The sequence below is a fragment of the Tasmannia lanceolata genome, unplaced genomic scaffold, assembly GCF_043159265.1.
Source record: "Tasmannia lanceolata isolate RefF3 unplaced genomic scaffold, GAP_Taslan_0.1 ptg000006l, whole genome shotgun sequence".
Taxonomy (NCBI): Eukaryota; Viridiplantae; Streptophyta; class Magnoliopsida; order Canellales; family Winteraceae; genus Tasmannia; species Tasmannia lanceolata.
This window is the reverse complement of record NW_027518683.1, coordinates 43,283,877-43,303,888: the sequence shown is the minus strand read 5'-3', so window position 1 is coordinate 43,303,888 and position 20,012 is coordinate 43,283,877. Positions and strand designations below refer to the sequence as shown.

The 20,012-nt window shown below is 38.2% G+C and overlaps 1 protein-coding gene across 3 annotated transcripts; it reads right to left on the bottom strand.

The window, feature by feature from the left end:
- On the bottom strand, positions 1-19,284 carry LOC143880331 (ERBB-3 BINDING PROTEIN 1-like). 3 transcript variants are annotated; one of them, XM_077383214.1, is made up of 10 exons: positions 19,216-19,284; positions 18,772-18,865; positions 18,536-18,620; positions 17,690-17,839; positions 17,442-17,595; positions 1,687-1,902; positions 1,475-1,611; positions 1,284-1,375; positions 435-617; positions 1-332 (listed from the first exon to the last, which is right to left on the bottom strand). In XM_077383214.1, exons 1-10 carry the CDS (start codon positions 19,267-19,269, stop codon positions 250-252), a joined length of 1,248 nt encoding a protein of 415 aa, XP_077239329.1. In that variant the 5' UTR covers positions 19,270-19,284; the 3' UTR covers positions 1-249. The 3 variants fall into 3 exon arrangements, with proteins under 3 accessions (XP_077239329.1, XP_077239330.1, XP_077239331.1); XM_077383215.1 differs by lacking the exon at positions 19,216-19,284 and adding an exon at positions 18,987-19,173; XM_077383216.1 differs by lacking the exon at positions 19,216-19,284 and adding an exon at positions 19,009-19,172.
- Between the last annotated feature and the right edge of the window lie 728 nt (positions 19,285-20,012).

Here is a 20,012-nt window from a genome sequence, read left to right as displayed (position 1 = left end):
TCACCTTTAAATATACCCATGTTTTATTATTATTTAGTTGTTTATCAATTCCAACTTTGCCTCAAATCTACAGCTGCAATTGTATTCCCGTTCAAAATATAAACCTGCATTCTCTTCTGGGGAACCCATCATCACAGAATGAAAATTAACATATAAAAACAGGGAAAACCTGCGTCAGACTCTGGGCAAAATTTCAATTCAAATGTAAAAGGCCCCCATCCCTAAACCCAAACCAAAATTGGGATAATCTCATTCTTGAACAGTGCCATTTGATGCTGCACTGTCCATGCGTTCGGCTTCAGCGGACTCGTCTCTCACATCGCCTTTCTTACCTGCAATGGACGTCATGCACCGATGAGATCTACAGGAGAATCTTACCAGTAAATACAATGAAAGTTTTTATGGCAAGCAAACAGAAAGTAGAGGTTGCACACCTTTTTTCTTCTTTCCCCCACCTTTCTTCTTCGTCTTCGTGCCCAGAGCTAACCAAGCCTTGATTTCAGGGTCATCATCGATCGTCTTTGTAGGCTGCAACTCCTGCAAAGCATGTGATGTGATCCTGTCTGATCCGTTCGGCATTAACAAAACTGTGAACTTTATATGAGCAACAAGATCTCCTGCAATCACCAGACGATCAACTTAATTAAAACCCACCCACTTCCAAAACAAAATTCAACTTCTACTCACTGATACATACATAAAACAGTAAATGACAAAATGCCAATCCACATGGTTTACAACACCAACGCATATTAGATATCACTTTGTCGACATATTCAACTGATATAACACGGAAAAGCTACAATGACTTAGGCCCTGTTAGGATTGCAGGAATTTTTTGGGGGAAATTTTGAAAATGAAAAATACTTCTAAATTTTCTCACTTTTTTCATGTAAAAAACGATAACTTCTTTTTTTTGAATGAAAAAGAATTTTAGTCGATAGCGAGAAGGGAAAAAATACAGAATAAGATTCTCAGGGAGGCAGAAAATCGAAGAGGTCAATAGACTCTCACTGAACTCCCAATAAAAAATGATAACTTGAACCAAACCTATCAATTTTTGTTAGAGGAACCTTCAATTTATGATAATATCCCTCTAAATTAACTATAATCACATCATTCCCAATAAATCATGGAAAGAAGAAAAAATTCCATAAGAAATGTTTCTCTTGCAATCCAGAGAGCGCCTAAAATACAGTTTTCTTTTACAGAGTATAAAAAACATTGTTTAACAGACCGAAAAACGAATAAAGCATCGGAATTGAAGTGAACTGAAAGCTTACCGGGCTTTTCATGCAGAACTGGATATGGTTGCAAGAGATCATGATTCATACATTCAACTAGTCCCAGCCGTGCACGCTTCTCTTCCAGCGCCCTGGCAAAAAACACACAAGATTATTATTGTAAAGAGAAATTTCCAAGAATTATTAAAACACTTAAAATAAGTTACTCAAATAAAAATGGCATGACAAACCTTGCAGTAAATGGCATAATCGGAAATTTCTGACTTATTTCGCTGAAAATAAACCTTGATGACTTCATTTTCAAGTGATAATTTTTGTCAACGACTCTTTTATAAATGGTTGTTTGCCTCTCATCCAGCAGCTTAGGCTGCATTTTACATCATCCATCAGCAATAGAATCTCCAACATGGAATTTGATATCGGTTAATGAATTTGTGCTCACCTTGCCTTCGCCTGTGCTAGTAACTATATCAATGGCATAGACTTCATTCTCCTCGAATTCTGCATCATCAACTTTGGTCTCAGGGTTGGTTACACTCAGTATGACCTTGTTGCCATCAATAACAAACTGTTTAAGCTGATGGCTGAGGACACCTTCAACAATTTTACAATCGTAGGCAGCAGCGACTTTTTGAATAGCTTCTGTTACATCTTTATTCTGGCGGCACATCCATAGAGGGTCGGTGAGTAAATGTAACTATTTACAACTCAACAAAAAAAAAACAAGGAACACAGGAAGAAAGTATGATGTATTGTTTTCCTGGAATTAGAATAGACATGTAACATATGCTCAGACTCTGGCACCCAATTAAGATAAAAACACCAGCCAAGACTCAAACAAGTACAAAAAGAATTAAGTTAGGAAATGAAACAAGTGCAAAAAGAATTAAGTTAGGAAATGAAGTGGTGTTTCCAACATAAATATTGGAGTTTTGTTTCTACAACAAATCAAACAGATTTATCTAACAGATGCTAAGAAAGGAAAGAGAAATGTAATTTATTAAAGTATGTTAGAGCTTAATAATCCAAAGCACATATTGGCGGGATACTACATTTTTATTGTTTTACCACATAGAGATCTATTTTTCTATGCAATCATCGTTGATTTTTAAGCAGAAAATACTACTCATGTCGCTACAGAGGAACAAAGCCGACTGTCGTTCTTTGGACTGAACTCAACTCAACTCAACTCAACTAAGCCTTTGTCCCAAACTAGTTGGGGTCGGCTAAAGAATCCTTTAGAAAATTTTCATGAAGAAGGTGAGAGAATCTACCCGGCTCAAATTGACTAAGTCAAATCCTGACACTAGTTGGGTTCGTCTACATGGATCATTTTCTTCCATTCTCTCATATCCAAGGTCATGTTCTCTGTTATCTTCCTAGTCATCAAATCTTTCCTCACTGTTACTACCCAAGTTGTTTGCGGTCTGCCCATACCTCTTTGTACTCCATCAACTTGGCACAAGTCACTTCTTCTCACTGGAGCATCCAAAGGCCTACATTGGATATGCCCAAACCATCTTAAGCGGTGCACTTTCATCTTCTCCTGAATTGGTGCCACCCCCACCTTTTTACGGATGTTTTAATTCTATCTAAACTTGTATGGCCGCAAATCCATCTACACATTCGCATCTCCACTACACTCATCTTATGCGCATGCTGCTTCTTGGTGGCCCAACATTTTGAGCCGTACAGCATGGCTGGCCTCACAGCCTGTCTTATAAAACTTTCCCTTCAACTTGGTGGGTATTCTACGGTCGCACAAAACTCCTAAAGCATGCTTCCACTTCAACCAAGCTGCTCTTATTCTGTGGTTAACATCATCTTCAAGCTCTCCTTCCTTATGTAGGATTGAACCAAGAGAGCGAAAGATATCCCTCTTAGGTACCTCATGTCCAGTCATATTTACTACATCCTCACCCCGCCTCCTTACATTACTAAAGTTGCACTCCATATACTCTGTCTTAGTCCTACTCAATCTAAAACCTTTGGATTCCAAAGTAGTTCTTCATAACTCTAACTTAGCATTAACTCCTTTGGTTTCGTCAATTAATATTATGTCATCTGCAAATAACATACACCACGACACCTCATCATGTGACCCAAAAAATGGGTTCGTCACTTTGTCCACAATGTTTTAAGGCAATAAACAACTTTGATGTGAGAAGCATTCAAGAATATCGTAAAAAAGGTCTACCAGCAACACTGAATTTAAGTCTAAAGGAAGAATGGTGTGTCGGTTGACAGTAACTTTCATCAGGAAATTAACTAAATATGGACATGTGAAGCACTGGATTTAATTTTGAAGGCACCATAAATAAGAAGAGCCCCAACAATGATTTCTGATGTAAACGAACATCAATATGGAAATTTAACACCAGTCTTCAATAAATAAATAAGTGAAGCCCTGACCTTCATTTTTAGGAACAAATCAATCAAAATCTTCTTGTTTTTTTTCTTTAAGTCCTTAACTTAATTTTTTGAAACAAATCAATCAAAATCATTCGCTAGAAAATTCACCAAAAATGCAATCCTCAAACTAGAGAGATTTCTTCCTATGTCTACAGTTTATCTAGTCCGAAGCAAAGACCAAAAAGCATATAGCTAGTTTTAAATCGCCCTGCCCGAGTTCCAAGACCCTACCCTACCAGAGAAACTATCCCAGGTCGGGAAATCCCAAGATTCATAAACCTGACCCTAGACAGGATAGTTTCTCAGGTCTGGTCAGATTGGGTTGGGTTGGGTTTTTTCAACTGCACTCATTTTACTTTAAAAATGCGTAACATGAATGATGTGCCATACTACCATTAAGCGATAGTTAAGCGAGGATTCAACTCATGGCTTCGGATTTGGAAATGCATCTCCTGTGAAGAGATATTTGATGCCACTAATGGTTTTCACTTTGTGGAGTTCGGAGGAATGAAGGAGATTGAAGGACAAAATTTGGTGTTGTGATGGGTGAGTGGGGGAGCCGCAAGGCTCAGTTCTTTCTCACTGAGGGGTTGGTGTTTCCAACACCAGTTTCCCAATAACCCGATAGTTCTTTCTCGGTGTCGCGGCGTGGGTGGATGGGTGTTTGGGTGTGGGTTTTTTTTTTTTTTTTTGGGGGGGGGGGGGTAAATATGGTTTTTTCTGTTAAGTTCTAATTGAAGTAAGTTGGGGAAAAAATTATGTTATAAAGCTCGGGTCAGTTTCAGGTCGGGTCAATGCAGGTGGGGTTTTACCTACCTGACCCAAGTTGCAACCTTAATAAAACTAACCTTTATATATTGGTGCACCTCCCAGAGTTGGCACTTTTGGGTGGGCAGCGTTAAAAGATAGAATCCTAACAGTGGACTTCCTTAGAAAAAGGGAAATTCTTATCATTGATCACTGCGCACTTTGCATAGAGGTGGGGAAGTCCGTCAATCATTTATTCATCCATTGCAAAGTTGCAAGAGAATTACGGAGCATGCTAATTTGCAGGTTCGGAATATCTTGGGTCTTTCCTGCCACCCACATTGACTTGTTCTCGAGTTGAGGCGGTCAATCCATGCAAAGAAAGAGGCAAAATTCTTTGGCATGCCTCTTTCCTAGCCACTCTATGGGTAATTTGGAAAGAAAGAAACGCTAGGATCTAAGGCAAATCCAAAAGTCCGGCATATCTGTTCATCAAGGTAATTGCTTTGACCATTTCTTGGGTAGAATCTCTCCCACCATTCAGGTCTATCCCTGCCTTCAATCTTGGGGAAAGATGGAGCGACATTTGTGTAAGTGCGGAAGGCAAACAGAGATCAACTCAAGTATGGACACCTCCCCCATCAGGTTTCTTTAAACTTAACTTTGATGGTTCAAGTTTGGGAAATCCAAGCCCCACAGGAGTGTGTGTGTGTGTGTGGGTGTGTGTGGTGGTGGTGGTGTGTGTGGGTGTGTGTGGGTGTGGGTGTGTGTGTGTGTGTGGGTGTGTGTGGGGTGGGGGGGTTACTCTGAAATGAATTGGGACATTTGCTGGTCCAATTGGGACAGCAGATTCCACAAAGGTAGAGGTGCGAGCAGTACATCAGGGACTAGAAATAGTTAAGAACAATCACCTTGATCATATAGTGGTGGAAGGTGATTCTTCTAATGTTATCGGCCGGCTTAAAAGATTACATCAACCCTCCTGGAGATTTGATAGATTTTTTGATGAGACGTTTGATTGGGTGAAGTCAATGGAGGTGGTTTTCAACCATGTGAGAAGATCAGCAAAACAAGAGGCGGACAATATGGCAAGAGAAGGGGTGCTTAAAGAATTACTAATGCTGTTTGACTCTCTTCCGCCGTGAATTTTTTTCATGTGTACTCTTTTTTTCATTGTATTATCTTACTATGGATATATCTTGACCATCTCGGTCTTTTACTGACAAAATCGGCTACCATTTTCAAAAAAAAAATTATATTGGTGTGACATAAAGAACCTATACAATTAATTGCAATATGTGTAATGGCAATAGAACAAGAGATAAGAATTCAGGGGAACTTGGAAAATGAAGAAATGTTGATGCATTTATGATCAAAAGTTAAAGCTTATAGGACAGGGAACTGTCATCCTGGTCATTTAAGCCATCAATGCATCAAAAAGAAAGAAATAGATATAAATTACAAGTTGGTTAACTTGAGTAATCTGTTTACACTCAAATCCACTAAGATGCCGCCCTTCATACAAGCATAGAGACAAATACCGTTTTAAGAATTTCTTGACTGGAGATTCTTAAGAAAATGGAAATATAAAGTGACAGAAAATCTCAATAAACCCATTTTATTTAAATAATGAGGGAGTATCATTTTGTGAAAAATCATTTCGAGAATCTCAAAGATATGTCATGGTGGTGACAAGCAACTCAATGCATAAATGTTGGTTGCTTAGAAACAGATTAGTAACCCATCAATAGGGTAGCCTACAGTATAGGGTGAACATTCCATAGTTGCCTAAAGAACTCCATGATGAAATTAAGCCGAGTCTCCCTTACAAATTACAATAGTAAAACGCCTATACAGGCAATGGCAAAAGATTTCATAAATGCACCATATGAATTTCCCCTTTCTATGCCGCAAAGATAAGACTGTTAATTCATCAGCACAAACACTGCATGGTGAGCATTAGTGTCCGGGAACAGGTGCCATGAATTGATATTAGGCACATAAAACCAATCGCTCCACTGAGGGATCTCAAAGATTTGAACTTTAAAGAACATGCATATTAAACACACACATGTACTAAATCAAATCATAGCTTGAAAAGTTAACTCAAACTCAACCAAGTCAACTCAGAGAAGAAAATTGAGTCATTCTGCTTAAAACATGGCTGTCTTTCTTAGACCAAAAACTTTAATGGGGTCAAAATCCAGGAAAAACGGCCAAAGTTCTTCAAATCCAGTTAAAAAGTCAAAAAAATTTAAAATGCGAGTAAGATGAACTTGAAACCTCCACTTGGCAAACCATTTTGGATCAAGATTCAAACAGTCAACTCAATATAATACCAGCTCGAGACTGAAATTAAATATTTTATGAGCAACAAACAATCACAAAAAATGGTCAAATGCATAATGATATGTACCACTCTGACAGAGTGACTATGACGAGCTTTATTATCTATACCACTGTCAGAGTAACTATGACATGAGTTTCATATGGATACCCTCCATAGCTTCGCATCATAATTCATCATTCAAAGGTATTGTGTACACTTATTCAAAGACCGATGACCATTTATCCTTGACTTCTATTAGTTCTAGCAAAACTTCACTTAGGTGTTCCATAGATTATAGACAAACCATCTAATGCCATAGATTATAGACAAACCATCTAATGCCGAAACTACCACATCTAACCGTGTTTGTTTCTTTCTAGTTTCTAGCACAATAAGGCATGTATCTTCTTCAGTAGAATAGGTTACAAACAAACCATCCAATGCCTTTCAGACGTATTTCCCAAAATACAAGTCACAATTTGCTGAAATAGACAGATAAACCAAAACCCAAAGTTATGGTATCAGGAAAATGGTGGAAATAACATTGCTAAAAAATAACATGAGCAATGGAAAAACAAGAATTCCCATGCAGCTCAAGACTAAGCAAATAACTCAGGTGACGTCCAAAAAAAAAAAAGAGAACAAAAATGAACATGAAAAGTTTAAAAGCAGTTTAAATCCAACAAAGAACAAAGCAATGCCCTATCAGAGTAACTATGACAAAAGCTTCACTTGGACGTTAGGTCCATAGCTTCTAACAAAGGTTCATCATTTAGAGGCAAAATGTCTACTCAAGAACATTATAATCAATATTCTTACCAATATAAGATCAAAAATAGAATGAAGATTCATGAAAAAAATTCAATGTGATATAATATTAAGACATTTACAGTGAAGAAAAAGCAAAACTGTGGTTGCTTACTGAGCAGATGGAACAAAAGACGCATTTCAAACCAACATTAGTAGTGTACAAACAAGATGTCGTCCAAAACCAATAAATTAAAGAAGCCTACCTTTCTGTGGAAGCTATACTTCATTTTACCATTTCAAACATGTCTCAGATAAAAAGCACAAGGCAAGAAATGACGAGACAAAAAAAAGAAAAGAAAACTCACTATACAAAAGATAACGACAACTACAAGGCACAACTCCCTATCAGAGTAACTATGATAAAAGAATCATTTGGACATTGACCATAGCTTAAGATCAATTTTCATCATTTAGAGAAATTATGCCCACTCAAAAGCATGGTTTTAAATTTATACCGAAACTGAAACAAAACCACTGAAATGTTTTTGTTTCCATCCCCACTAAAACCATACCCACCGAAATGCACGACGAAACAGAAATGCATAACGAAACCAAAGTCAATAATGTATTAGTGGTATATACTATATCAGTTTTTTTAACAGAATAGTATGTGTTACATAATTATATTTATATGAATTGAACATGGAATGTGGTGTATGTATTATATATAAATATTTATATGAATTACACGTGAAATGTGGTATATATTGAATTATCAGACTTGCACGACAGTGATGTCACTAGTTGTTCAATGTTGTAAACCCATTATGGATGGTTGTTTTGCTTATGTGATGGTTTCTTCTTCTTCTTTTCATTTTTTTTTTTTTTTTTTTTTTTGAATGGTGAGAGCTTTCATTGAAAGCAAGAAAAGACTGAGGAGTTCTGTACAAGCAAAAAAAGAAACAAAGAGATGACGCAGAGGAAATAGAATGGCAGACCCCCTCAAGGGGAGCAAAGAAAAATAGATGAGTCGAGGTCTCAAGGAAAGAGGAAGTCAAACAGTTCCAAACCCTCTCTAGTGACGCCCTCTTTGGCTAGCCTATCGGCCTCTCCATTAGCCGATCACCTAACATGATGGTAGGATATATTTGATTCGCCCACCCTATCTTGAATCTCATTGAAAAATCTAGCAAATCTCCAAGGATAAGAATGGGAGACTCTAAGCCACCGTATCACATTGAGAGAGTCTCCTACCACCACTTTCTTCATATCTTCGTTCTCTAAAAGCTTTATTCCTTGATGGATTGCATGCACTTCGGCTTCATTTGAATCTGCCAACCCTATAGGTCTTGCGAAAACCCATTTCATTGATCCATGCGCATCCCTAAGTACTCCTCCAATTCCGGATGGTCATGGGTTTCCCAAACTGGATCCATCAAAGTTCAACTTCAAGAAGCCTGGGCGGAGGGCTCCCACTCTTGTACAACCCTGGGTGTCTATTTGTGTTTATGTGAGGGTTTCTAAGTGTGTATTTCTGCTTATTCTAGCATATCATGAAGTTCAATCTTAAAACTCTATCATTTGTAATGGCGTCTTAAAATTCTATCATTTGCATATATCTCCACACGTTTAGGTGATTTTATAGGATTTCTACCGAAATTTTCAACCGAAACCGAACCATTTCCGCCTCCGTGGAGAAGGTAATTTTAACTAAAACTGATTTCCCAAAAGCTCACCAACCATCACACAAAAGGGTCAAACAAAGTAACTTCGCAAGGCAACATCTATGTTTACACGCATGCATCATACAATGGATTCTTTCAAAGAACTAAATCCAATTTGAATTGCCCACATCCATTCACGAGGCCTATAATACAAGTTTTATTTTCCAAATTATGCAATAGCAACAACAATTTGAAGAAATAAGACAAAGCCAAGTAGATTTCTGTAAACAGATAGCATCAGACATTTTTATCACCTAGAAAGAACAAAATAGGCACTTGGTAATTTTTTTATTTTTTTTTGAAAGATAAAACAAGCACTTGGTTGTCACTTCCATTGTTCCTGATCAAGTATTTCTCATCCTTTGATTAACTCTCAATAGAATCCAATCCCAGAATTCCAAGCTTCTTCACAATAGGTCATTAAAACTAGTTGTTGAATAACATGTATTAGGGTAGTTTAGTCATTACTTGTAGACTTAGGGGTATTGTAGTCATTGTACACATGATGCCCTATTTGGGCCTATATATACATCATTTACATGAGGAGCTCCCTAGTGGAGACTCTCCATCCTTCACTCCTCTTCTTTTTCCTCTCATCTATCCCTAATCACATTTCTAACATGGTATCAGAGCAAAGATCCTTTGGGAAGGGGTAGAAGGAAAGAAGAAGAGACTATCATCTTCATGCCATTCTCTCTCTCATCTCTCGTATCTCTCTTTGCCTTTACGCGCAAGATGTTGTTTCCTCTTTTATTTTTCCGAAAATCTCTCCTCAAATCTCCCTAATCTTTCTCTCTCGGTATTCTCTCTCTTTCTTGCAACTCTCTCTCTCTCTCACGCATATCTTTGTTGTTTCCATTTTCTTGTTTTTGGAGTTGCTGCAAATCACAAAGAAAAAAAATATCCTAAAATCTCTCCCCCAAATCTCTCGAAAATATCTCTTTCCCTTTTTTTTGGTTCTCCATCCCAAAATCTCATTCTTCTCTAAGTCCATACCCTTGTTGGGTTCTTTCTAGTTTCTTTCACATCTCTTAATGTTTTAAATCCTTCCCTTCTTTCATGTTTTGAGCCTCTTCCCCCATCCTAATCTTTGTCATTTCTCCTCTAGATTCGTTGTCTTCTATGTCTTTTGTGTTGTTCTTCAAGTTGCCCACCAAGTGTCCGGTGAAATGTTCAAAAGAGATTTGGTTCCTTGGACGTCTTCTTTTCGTTTAAATTTGAAGCCTCGGCTTCAACTTGAGGAGGAGTGTTGTCTAGTGTTTTCATCTCTTTCTTTACATTGTTTTCTATATCTTTTGTGTTGATGTTATCTCTTTCTTTACATTGTCTAGTGTTGTCTTCTATTTCTTCTTATGTCTTTTATGTTGTTATTCAAAGGTGCACACCAAGTGTTTAATAAAATGTCTAAGAGAGGTGTAGTGCCTTGTTTGTCTTCGTTTCTTTGTCTTCTTCAAGGCACACACCAAGTGTTCAATGAAATGTCCAAGAGAGGTGTGGTGCCTTGTTTGTTCTTTTTTTGTTGCAAGTTGAAGGTATTCAACCTTCAACTTGAGGGGGAGTATTGTCATGTTTTTCTTGGAGTTGTTCCTTTTTCTTGTTGTTGTCTTAGTATTGTCTTCTTGAGGGAATGTTGTCTTCTTGCCGACCTTTCTTGTCTTGTCATCTCCGGGCTCATGTCGTCTCACTCGAGGGGGAGTATTGTGGTGATTATATTCTTCGTCATGTGTCTTCTTTTTCATGTCTTATCTTGGCGTAGTTTTACGCATTAGTTTCCGGTTTTATGCCTTATCTTTTCCGGACAATGGTTTCCCCATCGTTGGTCGGCTCTCTTACAGGCAACGGCTTCGTTTTTCCGTCGACCTTCTTTCCAGACGATGGTGCCCCCATCGTTGGTTGACTCTCTTCAGGCTACGATGTTCATGCCGTCGACTTTCTTTCCAGACGATGGTGTCCCCATCGTTGGTTGGCTCTCTTCAGGCGACGATTTCCCCGTCGACCTCTCTTCAAGCGACGATGTTCATGCCGTTGACCTTGTCTCCAGACGATGGTTTCCTCATCGTTGGTTGGTTATCTTCTCCCTCATTTTCCGGGCGATGGCTTCCATATCCATCGTTGGCCGGCTCTCTGACAGGCGACGGTCTTTTCCCGTCAACCTCTCTTTTCTGGGCGATGGTTTCCCCATCGTCGGTCGGCTCTTTTCAGGCGATGAAGTTCATGCGGTCGAACTTGTCTCCGATGGTTTCCCCATTGGTTGTTATCCTCTTCGCTTGGCATTATGCTGCTTCGCCGATGTTCACTGTACGCACCTTTGGTGTGCTCCTTTTGCTTGCTTGATCATAGATGTTCCTACCACGGCACCTCCATTGCTCGTGATATGAGGATTTGTTCGTCATGCTCTCATTCAGGAGGAGGCCCTGTTTGATCACTCACGCATAACTACTTCAGGAGAGCTGCTCTTTTTTATGGTCATTGATCTCGATGCTGTTTACTATGGCCGATGTTGTCCTTTTTAGTATTATGCTTTTCGTTATGTATTCACCACACCAGCTTGAGTGTTATACCAAGCTAGATGTGTGTATGAGCTTATTATACTTTTTGTTATTTATAGTTGGTTGTTGTAGTCTCTTTTGTAGCAAGCTGTAGTTCCATAGTATATACACTCTAGCTTGAGGGGGAGTGTTGAATAACATGTATTAGGGTAGTTTACTCATTACTTGTAGACTTAGGCGTATTGTAGTCATTGTACACATGATGCCCTATTTGGGCCTATATATACATCATTTACATGAGGAGCTCCCTAGTGGAGACTCTCCATCCTTCACTCTTCTTCTTCCTCTCATCTAACCCTAATCTCATTTCTAACACTAGTTATTGAAAAAGCAATAGAAACAGTGTTTAAAAATGCGGATGCGGCGCGGAACGCGAACGAAGAAAATCCTAGTCGACTCGCCGCGAACGCATTCAATGCGGTTGCATTCAATGCGGTTGACGCAGCTGAGTACTCGATTGACGCAGTCATAATTCGGGAGAGTCAAAGAAGTTTTTATTGACTCTGTAGGGCAAAACACGGAATGTGGATGCGGCGCAACGCGGTACGTGGCCAAGGTAAAAGGGAGTCGATTCGAATGCTGGGGAGTTTTAAAACTATGGATAGAGATGTGTGATGCTCTATCAGAGTAACTATGAAAACAGCTTCCCATTTTGAATGTGATTCATAAATTATGATCAATTTAATATCATTTAATCACATCCACATGACACTCAAGTTGTAATTTCTTGAATTGAAAGGAAAAAATGGTTTTCCTTCAAAAGCTACTGTAGTTGAGCGTATTGTAGGCCCAATATGTGGCATATTTGCCAATTAGAACTTTTAGGATTTTTATTTTCATATCATTTTATTTCTAGAATTTTTATTTCCATGTTTTAGTTTTTAGGGTTTTTATTTTCCATGTCATGTTATTTCCAAGTTATTTCAATGGCCTATATAAGGCCCTCATGTATTACGGTTTTTAGAATTTGATGATGAATTGATGAATTGTGAACAAGATTCTCTCCTATCCCTTCTCCCCTTTTCCCCTGTGTCTTCTATTTCTCCCTACCTGGATCACAACAAGTTTGATATCAAAACAAAAGATCAAAGCTTTCTCTCTATATCCTTATCCTTCTTTCCTCTCCCTGACTCTCTCTCTTTCCCCTTGCCTTTCTTTCTCCCTCCTCGTTTTCCTCTTTCTTCTTGTTTTTCTATCTCTCTCCATGTCTCTCTTTCTTTCTCCTTATCACAGCCCTCAACCATCCTCCCAAATCATTAACCCAAAACCCTTTTTCTCCTCGATCTAACCCAAAACCCTATTATATGTTAACTTGAAAATTATTTGAAGACCCTTTAAACTTTAACTTCCCATCACCACCTAACAGCACCATACCCTAACCCTAGCCCAAAAGGACCCCATCCTCTTCCCAAAATCCTAACCCTAGCCCAAAAGTACAATCTCCCTCATTTCTCATCAACAGCACCACCACCGCACCACCACCAACCCCTTCTCCATTAACAGAACCACCCACCCCTTCAAACCCTCACCCCAACAAATCTCTCCCATCTCCACGCCAACAGATCTCTCCCATCTCCACCCCAAAAGGATTTAGTAAAATTATTGTTTCAAAGTTATTTCCCAACACATTTACGACTACAGTGAAGCCATTACATATCAATCTCCAGAAAAATTATAGTTCCAGAAAGAGTAAAGTTCATACCAATTTCAGTATAGGAAAGGATAGGGATTCCCCATATAGTTCGGCATTTTATCTTGTTATTATTCTTTGTCGCTCCTCAATTATCCTATCCAACAAAGATATTCCATTTCAGAACTTCTTCACTCCCAAAATATGCATGTCGAGCACATTCAAAAAGTCTATCGAGGGGTGGGGGTTGTTTTAATTTATCAATTTTTTCATTTACTTGGTATTATTTCTGTACTATTACAACGGGAGTATATAGTGAGAATGTCTTAATATCAGAAGCAAATGAAAAGCTTGACGTGGGCCCAACAACATGATGTAAACATCATACAATCCTTCATCCAAGGCCCTGCAATTTGCAGACAGCATAGTGTGAAAATCACTGTTCAAACATTTCTAACCATCTTGTTGAGAGAAAACACGTGAAATATGCGGGTTTAAAGTTGTCATTGGATGAAGTTGATGATGGTCTATGCCACTAAGGATGGGGCTGGCTGTTGACGTTTGAAAGCAAGTTGAAACAAAAGGTGGTGTTGGTATGGTGGGTACTGGGTAGTTATGGGCTGGTGTGGTAAGGTAGGTTGGAGGCTACACAATGGGCAATGTGGCATAAAATTAAGGAGCTGGTTGTGCTGAAAAGAAGTGTTTGGGGACTGGTTTTGGAGGAGTTGGGGCTGGAGGTGAAAGAAAGAGGGTGCAGATGGAGGTTGGGATATGGGGGTTTGGAGTCTCAGTTGTAGTGTTCTATTGAAGGGAAAGGGTGATAGGAAGATCTGGAGGTGAAAGAAAGAGGGTGCAGATGGAGGTTGGGATATGGGGGTCACACTCTGAACTCTATTGGGGCATTTAATCAAGCAGATTGCCCACAAAAATTCAGCCTACGTTTAAAAGAGGGTAGAACTAAAATGAAGCAAATTTCATTCGTTTCTGGCTTGATTATTTGAAAGCATGTCCATGATGACCTTTGTAGGTATATGTATCAAGCTTGCCAACGCAAATGCCGCATTTAACAACATCTATTTTCTATTTGTTCCATGACTGCTGAGTTTTCAGGTACTGTGGAAATTAGTATTTGGTTAAATTTACTTCTTCTTTTTTGAAATGATGGGTAAATTTACTATAAGAATATGAAAACTTCAATACACAGACTGTTTGTTTAGACCATTCAAAAAAATAGACCGTGTGATTAGAATATTGTTTCCACGTCGAGTTGTTAAAAGTGGATTATAAAAGGCCTTGAATTCTCTCAACCCCAGATAAATTATGAATGTTGTCTTTTTCCTAGCATTTTTGTCAATGCCCATCGGTAAGACATTTTCTCTGGACTTGGTTTGCAGCACAGCAGCAGCCGATTGTATTAGGTCAGCAAATTCTAGGAAATTATAAGCCACTTTCTCAAACACCGTTGTAAAAGAATCTTCATTCAGTTGCCTGAAAAAAGGGAAAACGGAAAAACTTCTGTACGCCGGCCTGGCACTTGCTTCTCCCCTTCAGCGGAGATTTTTTACTCTTGAGATTTTTCTATTCCATTCATTAACCAAGGCCGCTATCGAGATCCTGCCGACGCAAAACCAGTCGGCAAAAACCCTCCCCAATTTGCAGATGACAGCGTGAGAAAAAAGGAAGGGGGCAGAGAATGAAGTGGTGGCATGGAGATGGTGGTAGACAGAGAGGGCGAGAGAGACCTGGGAGTCTTTGGAGAAGAGGTGGATGACTCATTGGAGAAGAGGTGGTTGGCTCTTTGGAGAAGACGGAGGAGAAGAGGATGGCTCTTTGGAAAAGAGGCGTGAAATGGAATTACTATAGGAGAGATGTGCGCCCGAGAAAACGATCCCAATGCCCTCGTTTCCGATTTTGATTCATGAAACGTCAAAAAGTTGTTTCAATTTTTTTCGATCATTTTTTTTCAATTCTGGATCGAAAAAAAAAAGTTCCGGGAAAAAAGTTTACCCTAAACCTCCCCAAACACGTTTTTTTTTTTTTTACTTTTTTGTTTTGAAAAAAAAAAAAAAAAAAAAAACTAAAAACACTTGCCAAACACACCCTTACATTCTATCCTAGTGATTTTTCTTATTCACAGCTTACATATTCATCTCACATCTATTCCCCATGAGTTGATGTTAATTATTGATGATGATTGTGATGGGTTTGAATACACCAGTAATCTATGTTGCATCAGTACGGATACTACTGTCAGAATCTGACACGGGTATCAAGAGTTGGATTCGGCAAACCACAAGAATAAAGATTTGTGGATTCACCCAAATATTTTAATCAATTCTCAAATTTCATTTTTTTACATAATAATATAATTATAAGGTAATAAAATGATTTTTTTAATATGCAAAGTAGATATAATGTTTTATTTTTATTTAAGAAACTTACTATTAGGATGGGTAAAACTCAAACTATCCGGTTAATTGTAAAGTTGTGCTTGTAGTATTCAGAAAAAACAAATAAAAGAGATCTAGAAGTGTCTCAAAGAATCTTGAAAGTATGGGAATCCGAGGTGTGTCTGACACGAATTCTTCGCCCATCTTGAAGAATCCATGTAACATGTCCCGTAATGCTTTCCTTTGATATTAATAAATCAGGTTTGGAATCCCAAATAACCCCTCAGGTACTGACCGAAAAAATACTTTCTCAAATTTAAAAGCATAAACAATGTCATGTATTATACTTGCCACTAGTAGATTGGCATAGTTGTCACTAGTAGATTGGAAATGTACCCTACATTAGTTGAGACAAGTTAAGGAAAAAAGAAGGCACTTTTGTATGGGCGATGTACCCCTCGACGAAATTTTCAAATTTCTTTCACCATAACAAGCCAGAAGTTGAAGCTAGCTCCAATTCTTTGAAGTTATGAAGTACGTGAGTTGTAAACAAATAGATTTCTTCAGTATTCGAATAGCAGTTTTCCTGCTAGTTACACCTTGAGAAATTGGGCCACCATAGCAAATTGCACAATGTTGTCGAAGATGTAATAGTTGTAATTATTAGCATACATTCATAAGTTATAAAACATTCACAAAACAACAACATTATCGCAAAGGAAATAAGTAAAAACCAACATCCAAAACAAAATAGTGCGAAAAAATGATTTGCAGAGACTAGCCACACATGGCAATTTCTATGACCTGATCCAGATCAATTAATGATTTTGCAAAAGGATCATGCAAATAAAATGAATGATTAACCAAGTACAAGAGAAATATTTCTTTCTGATATGGTGGATAACAACCACAAGCAAGATTTTGGTAATAACGTTTCAACACGATAAAATCAAAAAAAGCCAATTACAGAGATGTTGCGACCACATGACAGTCAAACTAGCCCATTTGGATCATTCTTTCTCTCTTCCATTTTCCCAAGAACCAAAAAGGAATCTCTCCAAAAGTTTCCCACAAACAATAGGGAAAAAAGAAAGGCACATAGTGTTTCACAGAAGGATCCCCCTTCTTTTCTTTTTTACTACTTTTTTGGGGAAGAGAAAGCAACCAAAAAAAATGCATGCAAGTCAAGGAGTAAAGAGGATTTCTTTTATGGCATTAATTTCAACTCTTCTTAGCAGTGTTGCTTTCCAACACAAATTCGAAAACACCAAAGAATGATTCTGTGTCTCCATGCAAAATATGTCTTATTTGTCTAGAAATTAATTCGAGGCAGTAGAGGAATGCAAAAGAGCCAAAAAGCATAAATGGCAACTAAATCAAGTCAAAGCTTTGACATGCAAAAGCTTAAGCAAGCCTTTGCAATAACAACATTTTAGCAATTAAGAAAATCTCATATTTATGGTTTCTCAGTTACTATAGCCCCTGACCACCTATTATGGAAACAGTAATTACCTGTGCCACATAAAAAAACATAAACAATTGCCCCGACATTATGTTACCACCTTCAAGCTAACCAAGGATGGCACCAATGTACAAAAAGAAACTATGCATGATTCATAAATACTATTTTGTAAATATCTAGACCACCAATCAACAAATTTAGTACCTTTCTTCCCGGCCTTACAAGCCTCAAAGCAACTTCAGCTGCAGTGTTAGCAGCCGCAATAACGTCCGCAGCCCTCCCCGTGACTGGGCCTTCCTTAAGAACATGAGTATGGGCAACCACAGCAATGAAACCATCTATATGGCACCCAATATCACTGCAACCAATTCAGAATATCCATCACTTAACAGTCATCCACCTTGACTCAAAAAGAAAAAAATAATGACAATACAAGGATAAGAAGTTCTCACATTTTCACAACATCATTTTCTTCCAAGACACTTTCATCACTTGCGAGAGGAGAAAAATGGCATATGGTGTTGTTGACCGAAATACACGTCGGGAAAGCTACACCCCTTTCTATCTTTTTCTTGACATTCTTATACATGCTCCCAGTTTGACTACAGATGAAGAATAAATCAACCAACCAACCAACCATAAAAGTTGCATTCTTGAACACGGAAAAATCATCACAGCGTAAAATAATAATGAATATAAATGCCCAATTAAAATTAGCTGAGCAAAAAAGTTAACAGATGGCATACCGGCACTCAACTGGTTATAATATTGCGTACCTAGATGGGTCCCACTTGGGGCGAAATAAATTAGTTTAGATATTTGTACTTTTAAGATTGTGCTCTCTACTTTTATGGTATAGATAGGAGTCTTAGACCCTATTGGTTTGAGATTATAACAACCGATGGTGAGCCCCTAAACCAACTACTTTGAGTCCAATAATCGGTTTAGGGGATCATCATCGGTTGTCATAATCTCAAACGAACGGGGCCTTAGAGATAAGGGTTAAGGAGTTTAGATTGGCCTGGGTAGGAGTTTTAGATGAAGTGGTCAAGTGGCTGCCAAGTGGGTATCCATTTGGTATAAATAACATGTTAAGTAGTCTTCTTTCGAATTAATGAATAAATTTACACTGAAAATTGTGTTTTCACACACCAACCTTCCTTCAAAGTGGGTCAAGAGACTGATCTTCCCTATAAGAAGATCAATCACACTGCGAACCGATTTGGGTTCGTAACACACTCAATTACAAGAATTAAATTTATAAGAAAATGAAAAAAAAAAAAAAAAAAAAAACTTACTCTCTGATAAACACATCACCCTTCTCACAAATGTCTACAATCTTAGCTTTAGGTTTGCATTCAGATAAGACCAGTTGCAAAGCCTCTGCAAGTTTTGCAGTAACATACCAATGTCATCACAAACAGCAAAAGAAAAGGAGCAAGAGAAAGAAAAAAAAAAATGAAAACCCAAATCACAAATATCGTGAAGCAATAACTTCAAATCGTTATGAATAAAAGTAAGGAGAGAGAATTACTGTTTAAGATTTCTGCTGCATTTTTGTATTTGTCAACCACTGTAGGAATACTAAGATCCAACTCCTTCTCCTCTTTAGTTTCTTCGTCCGACATCTGAACAAAGAACAGAAACAAAAGGGTTTAGAAAACCCCAAAAAAAATAAGAATACAGTTTTTTTTAAAAGAAAACTCAATCAGAAGAGAGGAAGAAAGACAATGAAAGTTGGGTTTTTACTGGGAAGAATAGGGGGAGATACTTTGAACTAAGCTAGGGTTTTAAGTGGAGTGTTGGGAAAAGAAGAAGAAAAAGAGATAGGTATGATATCTCTATCTGGAGCAGAGCAGATGATGGAGATGTATGAGAAAGAGAGAGTTGGGTGTTTTTGAGTTGCAAAGAGGCGCTTAGGGCATAACTTTCTGTCTCTTCATTATCTTATATTTATAAATAAATGGGTAGTGGATACCATGGTGGGGTGACAATTGGTTGGTAAGGGGAAATTTTGGAGGAAAAAAGACATTGGTTTCCTGGAAAAAAGAAAGATACTAAAAATCTAAGGGGGCATATTGGGTTAGTTAGAGTGTAGTGTGTTATCATTGGAGACCAATGTGCAACTAAATTTATTAGTTTTTAAAGATTAAAAACCTTTTTTTAAATGATGAAGATTTATTAAAAGAGGAAAAACCCTCGAGCGGGAGTAGAAGTAGAGAAGACTACAAGGAGAAAATAGAAAAAAACTAGGGCACAATCAAGGGCTTGATAACCCCCCGCTACTAACAAGAGAGAAAGTCAAATATCTCTAAAGCCGCCCGAGTCTCCCTCTCTTCCCTGGCTAAACAACCTGCCTCTCCGTTCACCGATTGCCTAACATGAAGAAGTTAGACAGAGGGACCTTCCACTTGATTGAAGATCTCTTCGATGAACTCTGAAAATCTTCAAGACGGGGTAGCTCTCCGATCTAATCATCTTATGATGTTGAGGAGGAATCTCCTTCCATTACATTGCTATCCAACTCTCTTCCCACCATCGGTCTAATGGTACCTAGAGAACTACTCTGACTTCCAACTCATTTGAAGCCCATATGCCAATAGGACCAGAGAAAAACCACCCTGTATGCCCTCCTTTGTTCAACGCCTTCAATCTCTATCAGTTCTGGGTTGCCCAAACTAGAGCCATCAAAATTTATTTTTAACCACCCAGGCTCAAGGGAGACCATCCAGGGGCTCATTAAATTACCCATATCTCATAAAAAAGTGATCGGAA

Coding starts and splice junctions, on each gene's coding strand:
- LOC143880331 (XM_077383214.1), bottom strand. CDS start 19,269: ATGTCTTTTTTCCTCCAAAATTTCCCCTTACCAACCAATTGTCACCCC. Junction 1,612..1,686: donor CTAGCACAGGCGAAGGCAAG/GTGAGCACAAAT, acceptor TGTAAAATGCAG/CCTAAGCTGCTGGATGAGAG. Junction 1,376..1,474: donor ATTATGCCATTTACTGCAAG/GTTTGTCATGCC, acceptor GTTTTTTGCCAG/GGCGCTGGAAGAGAAGCGTG.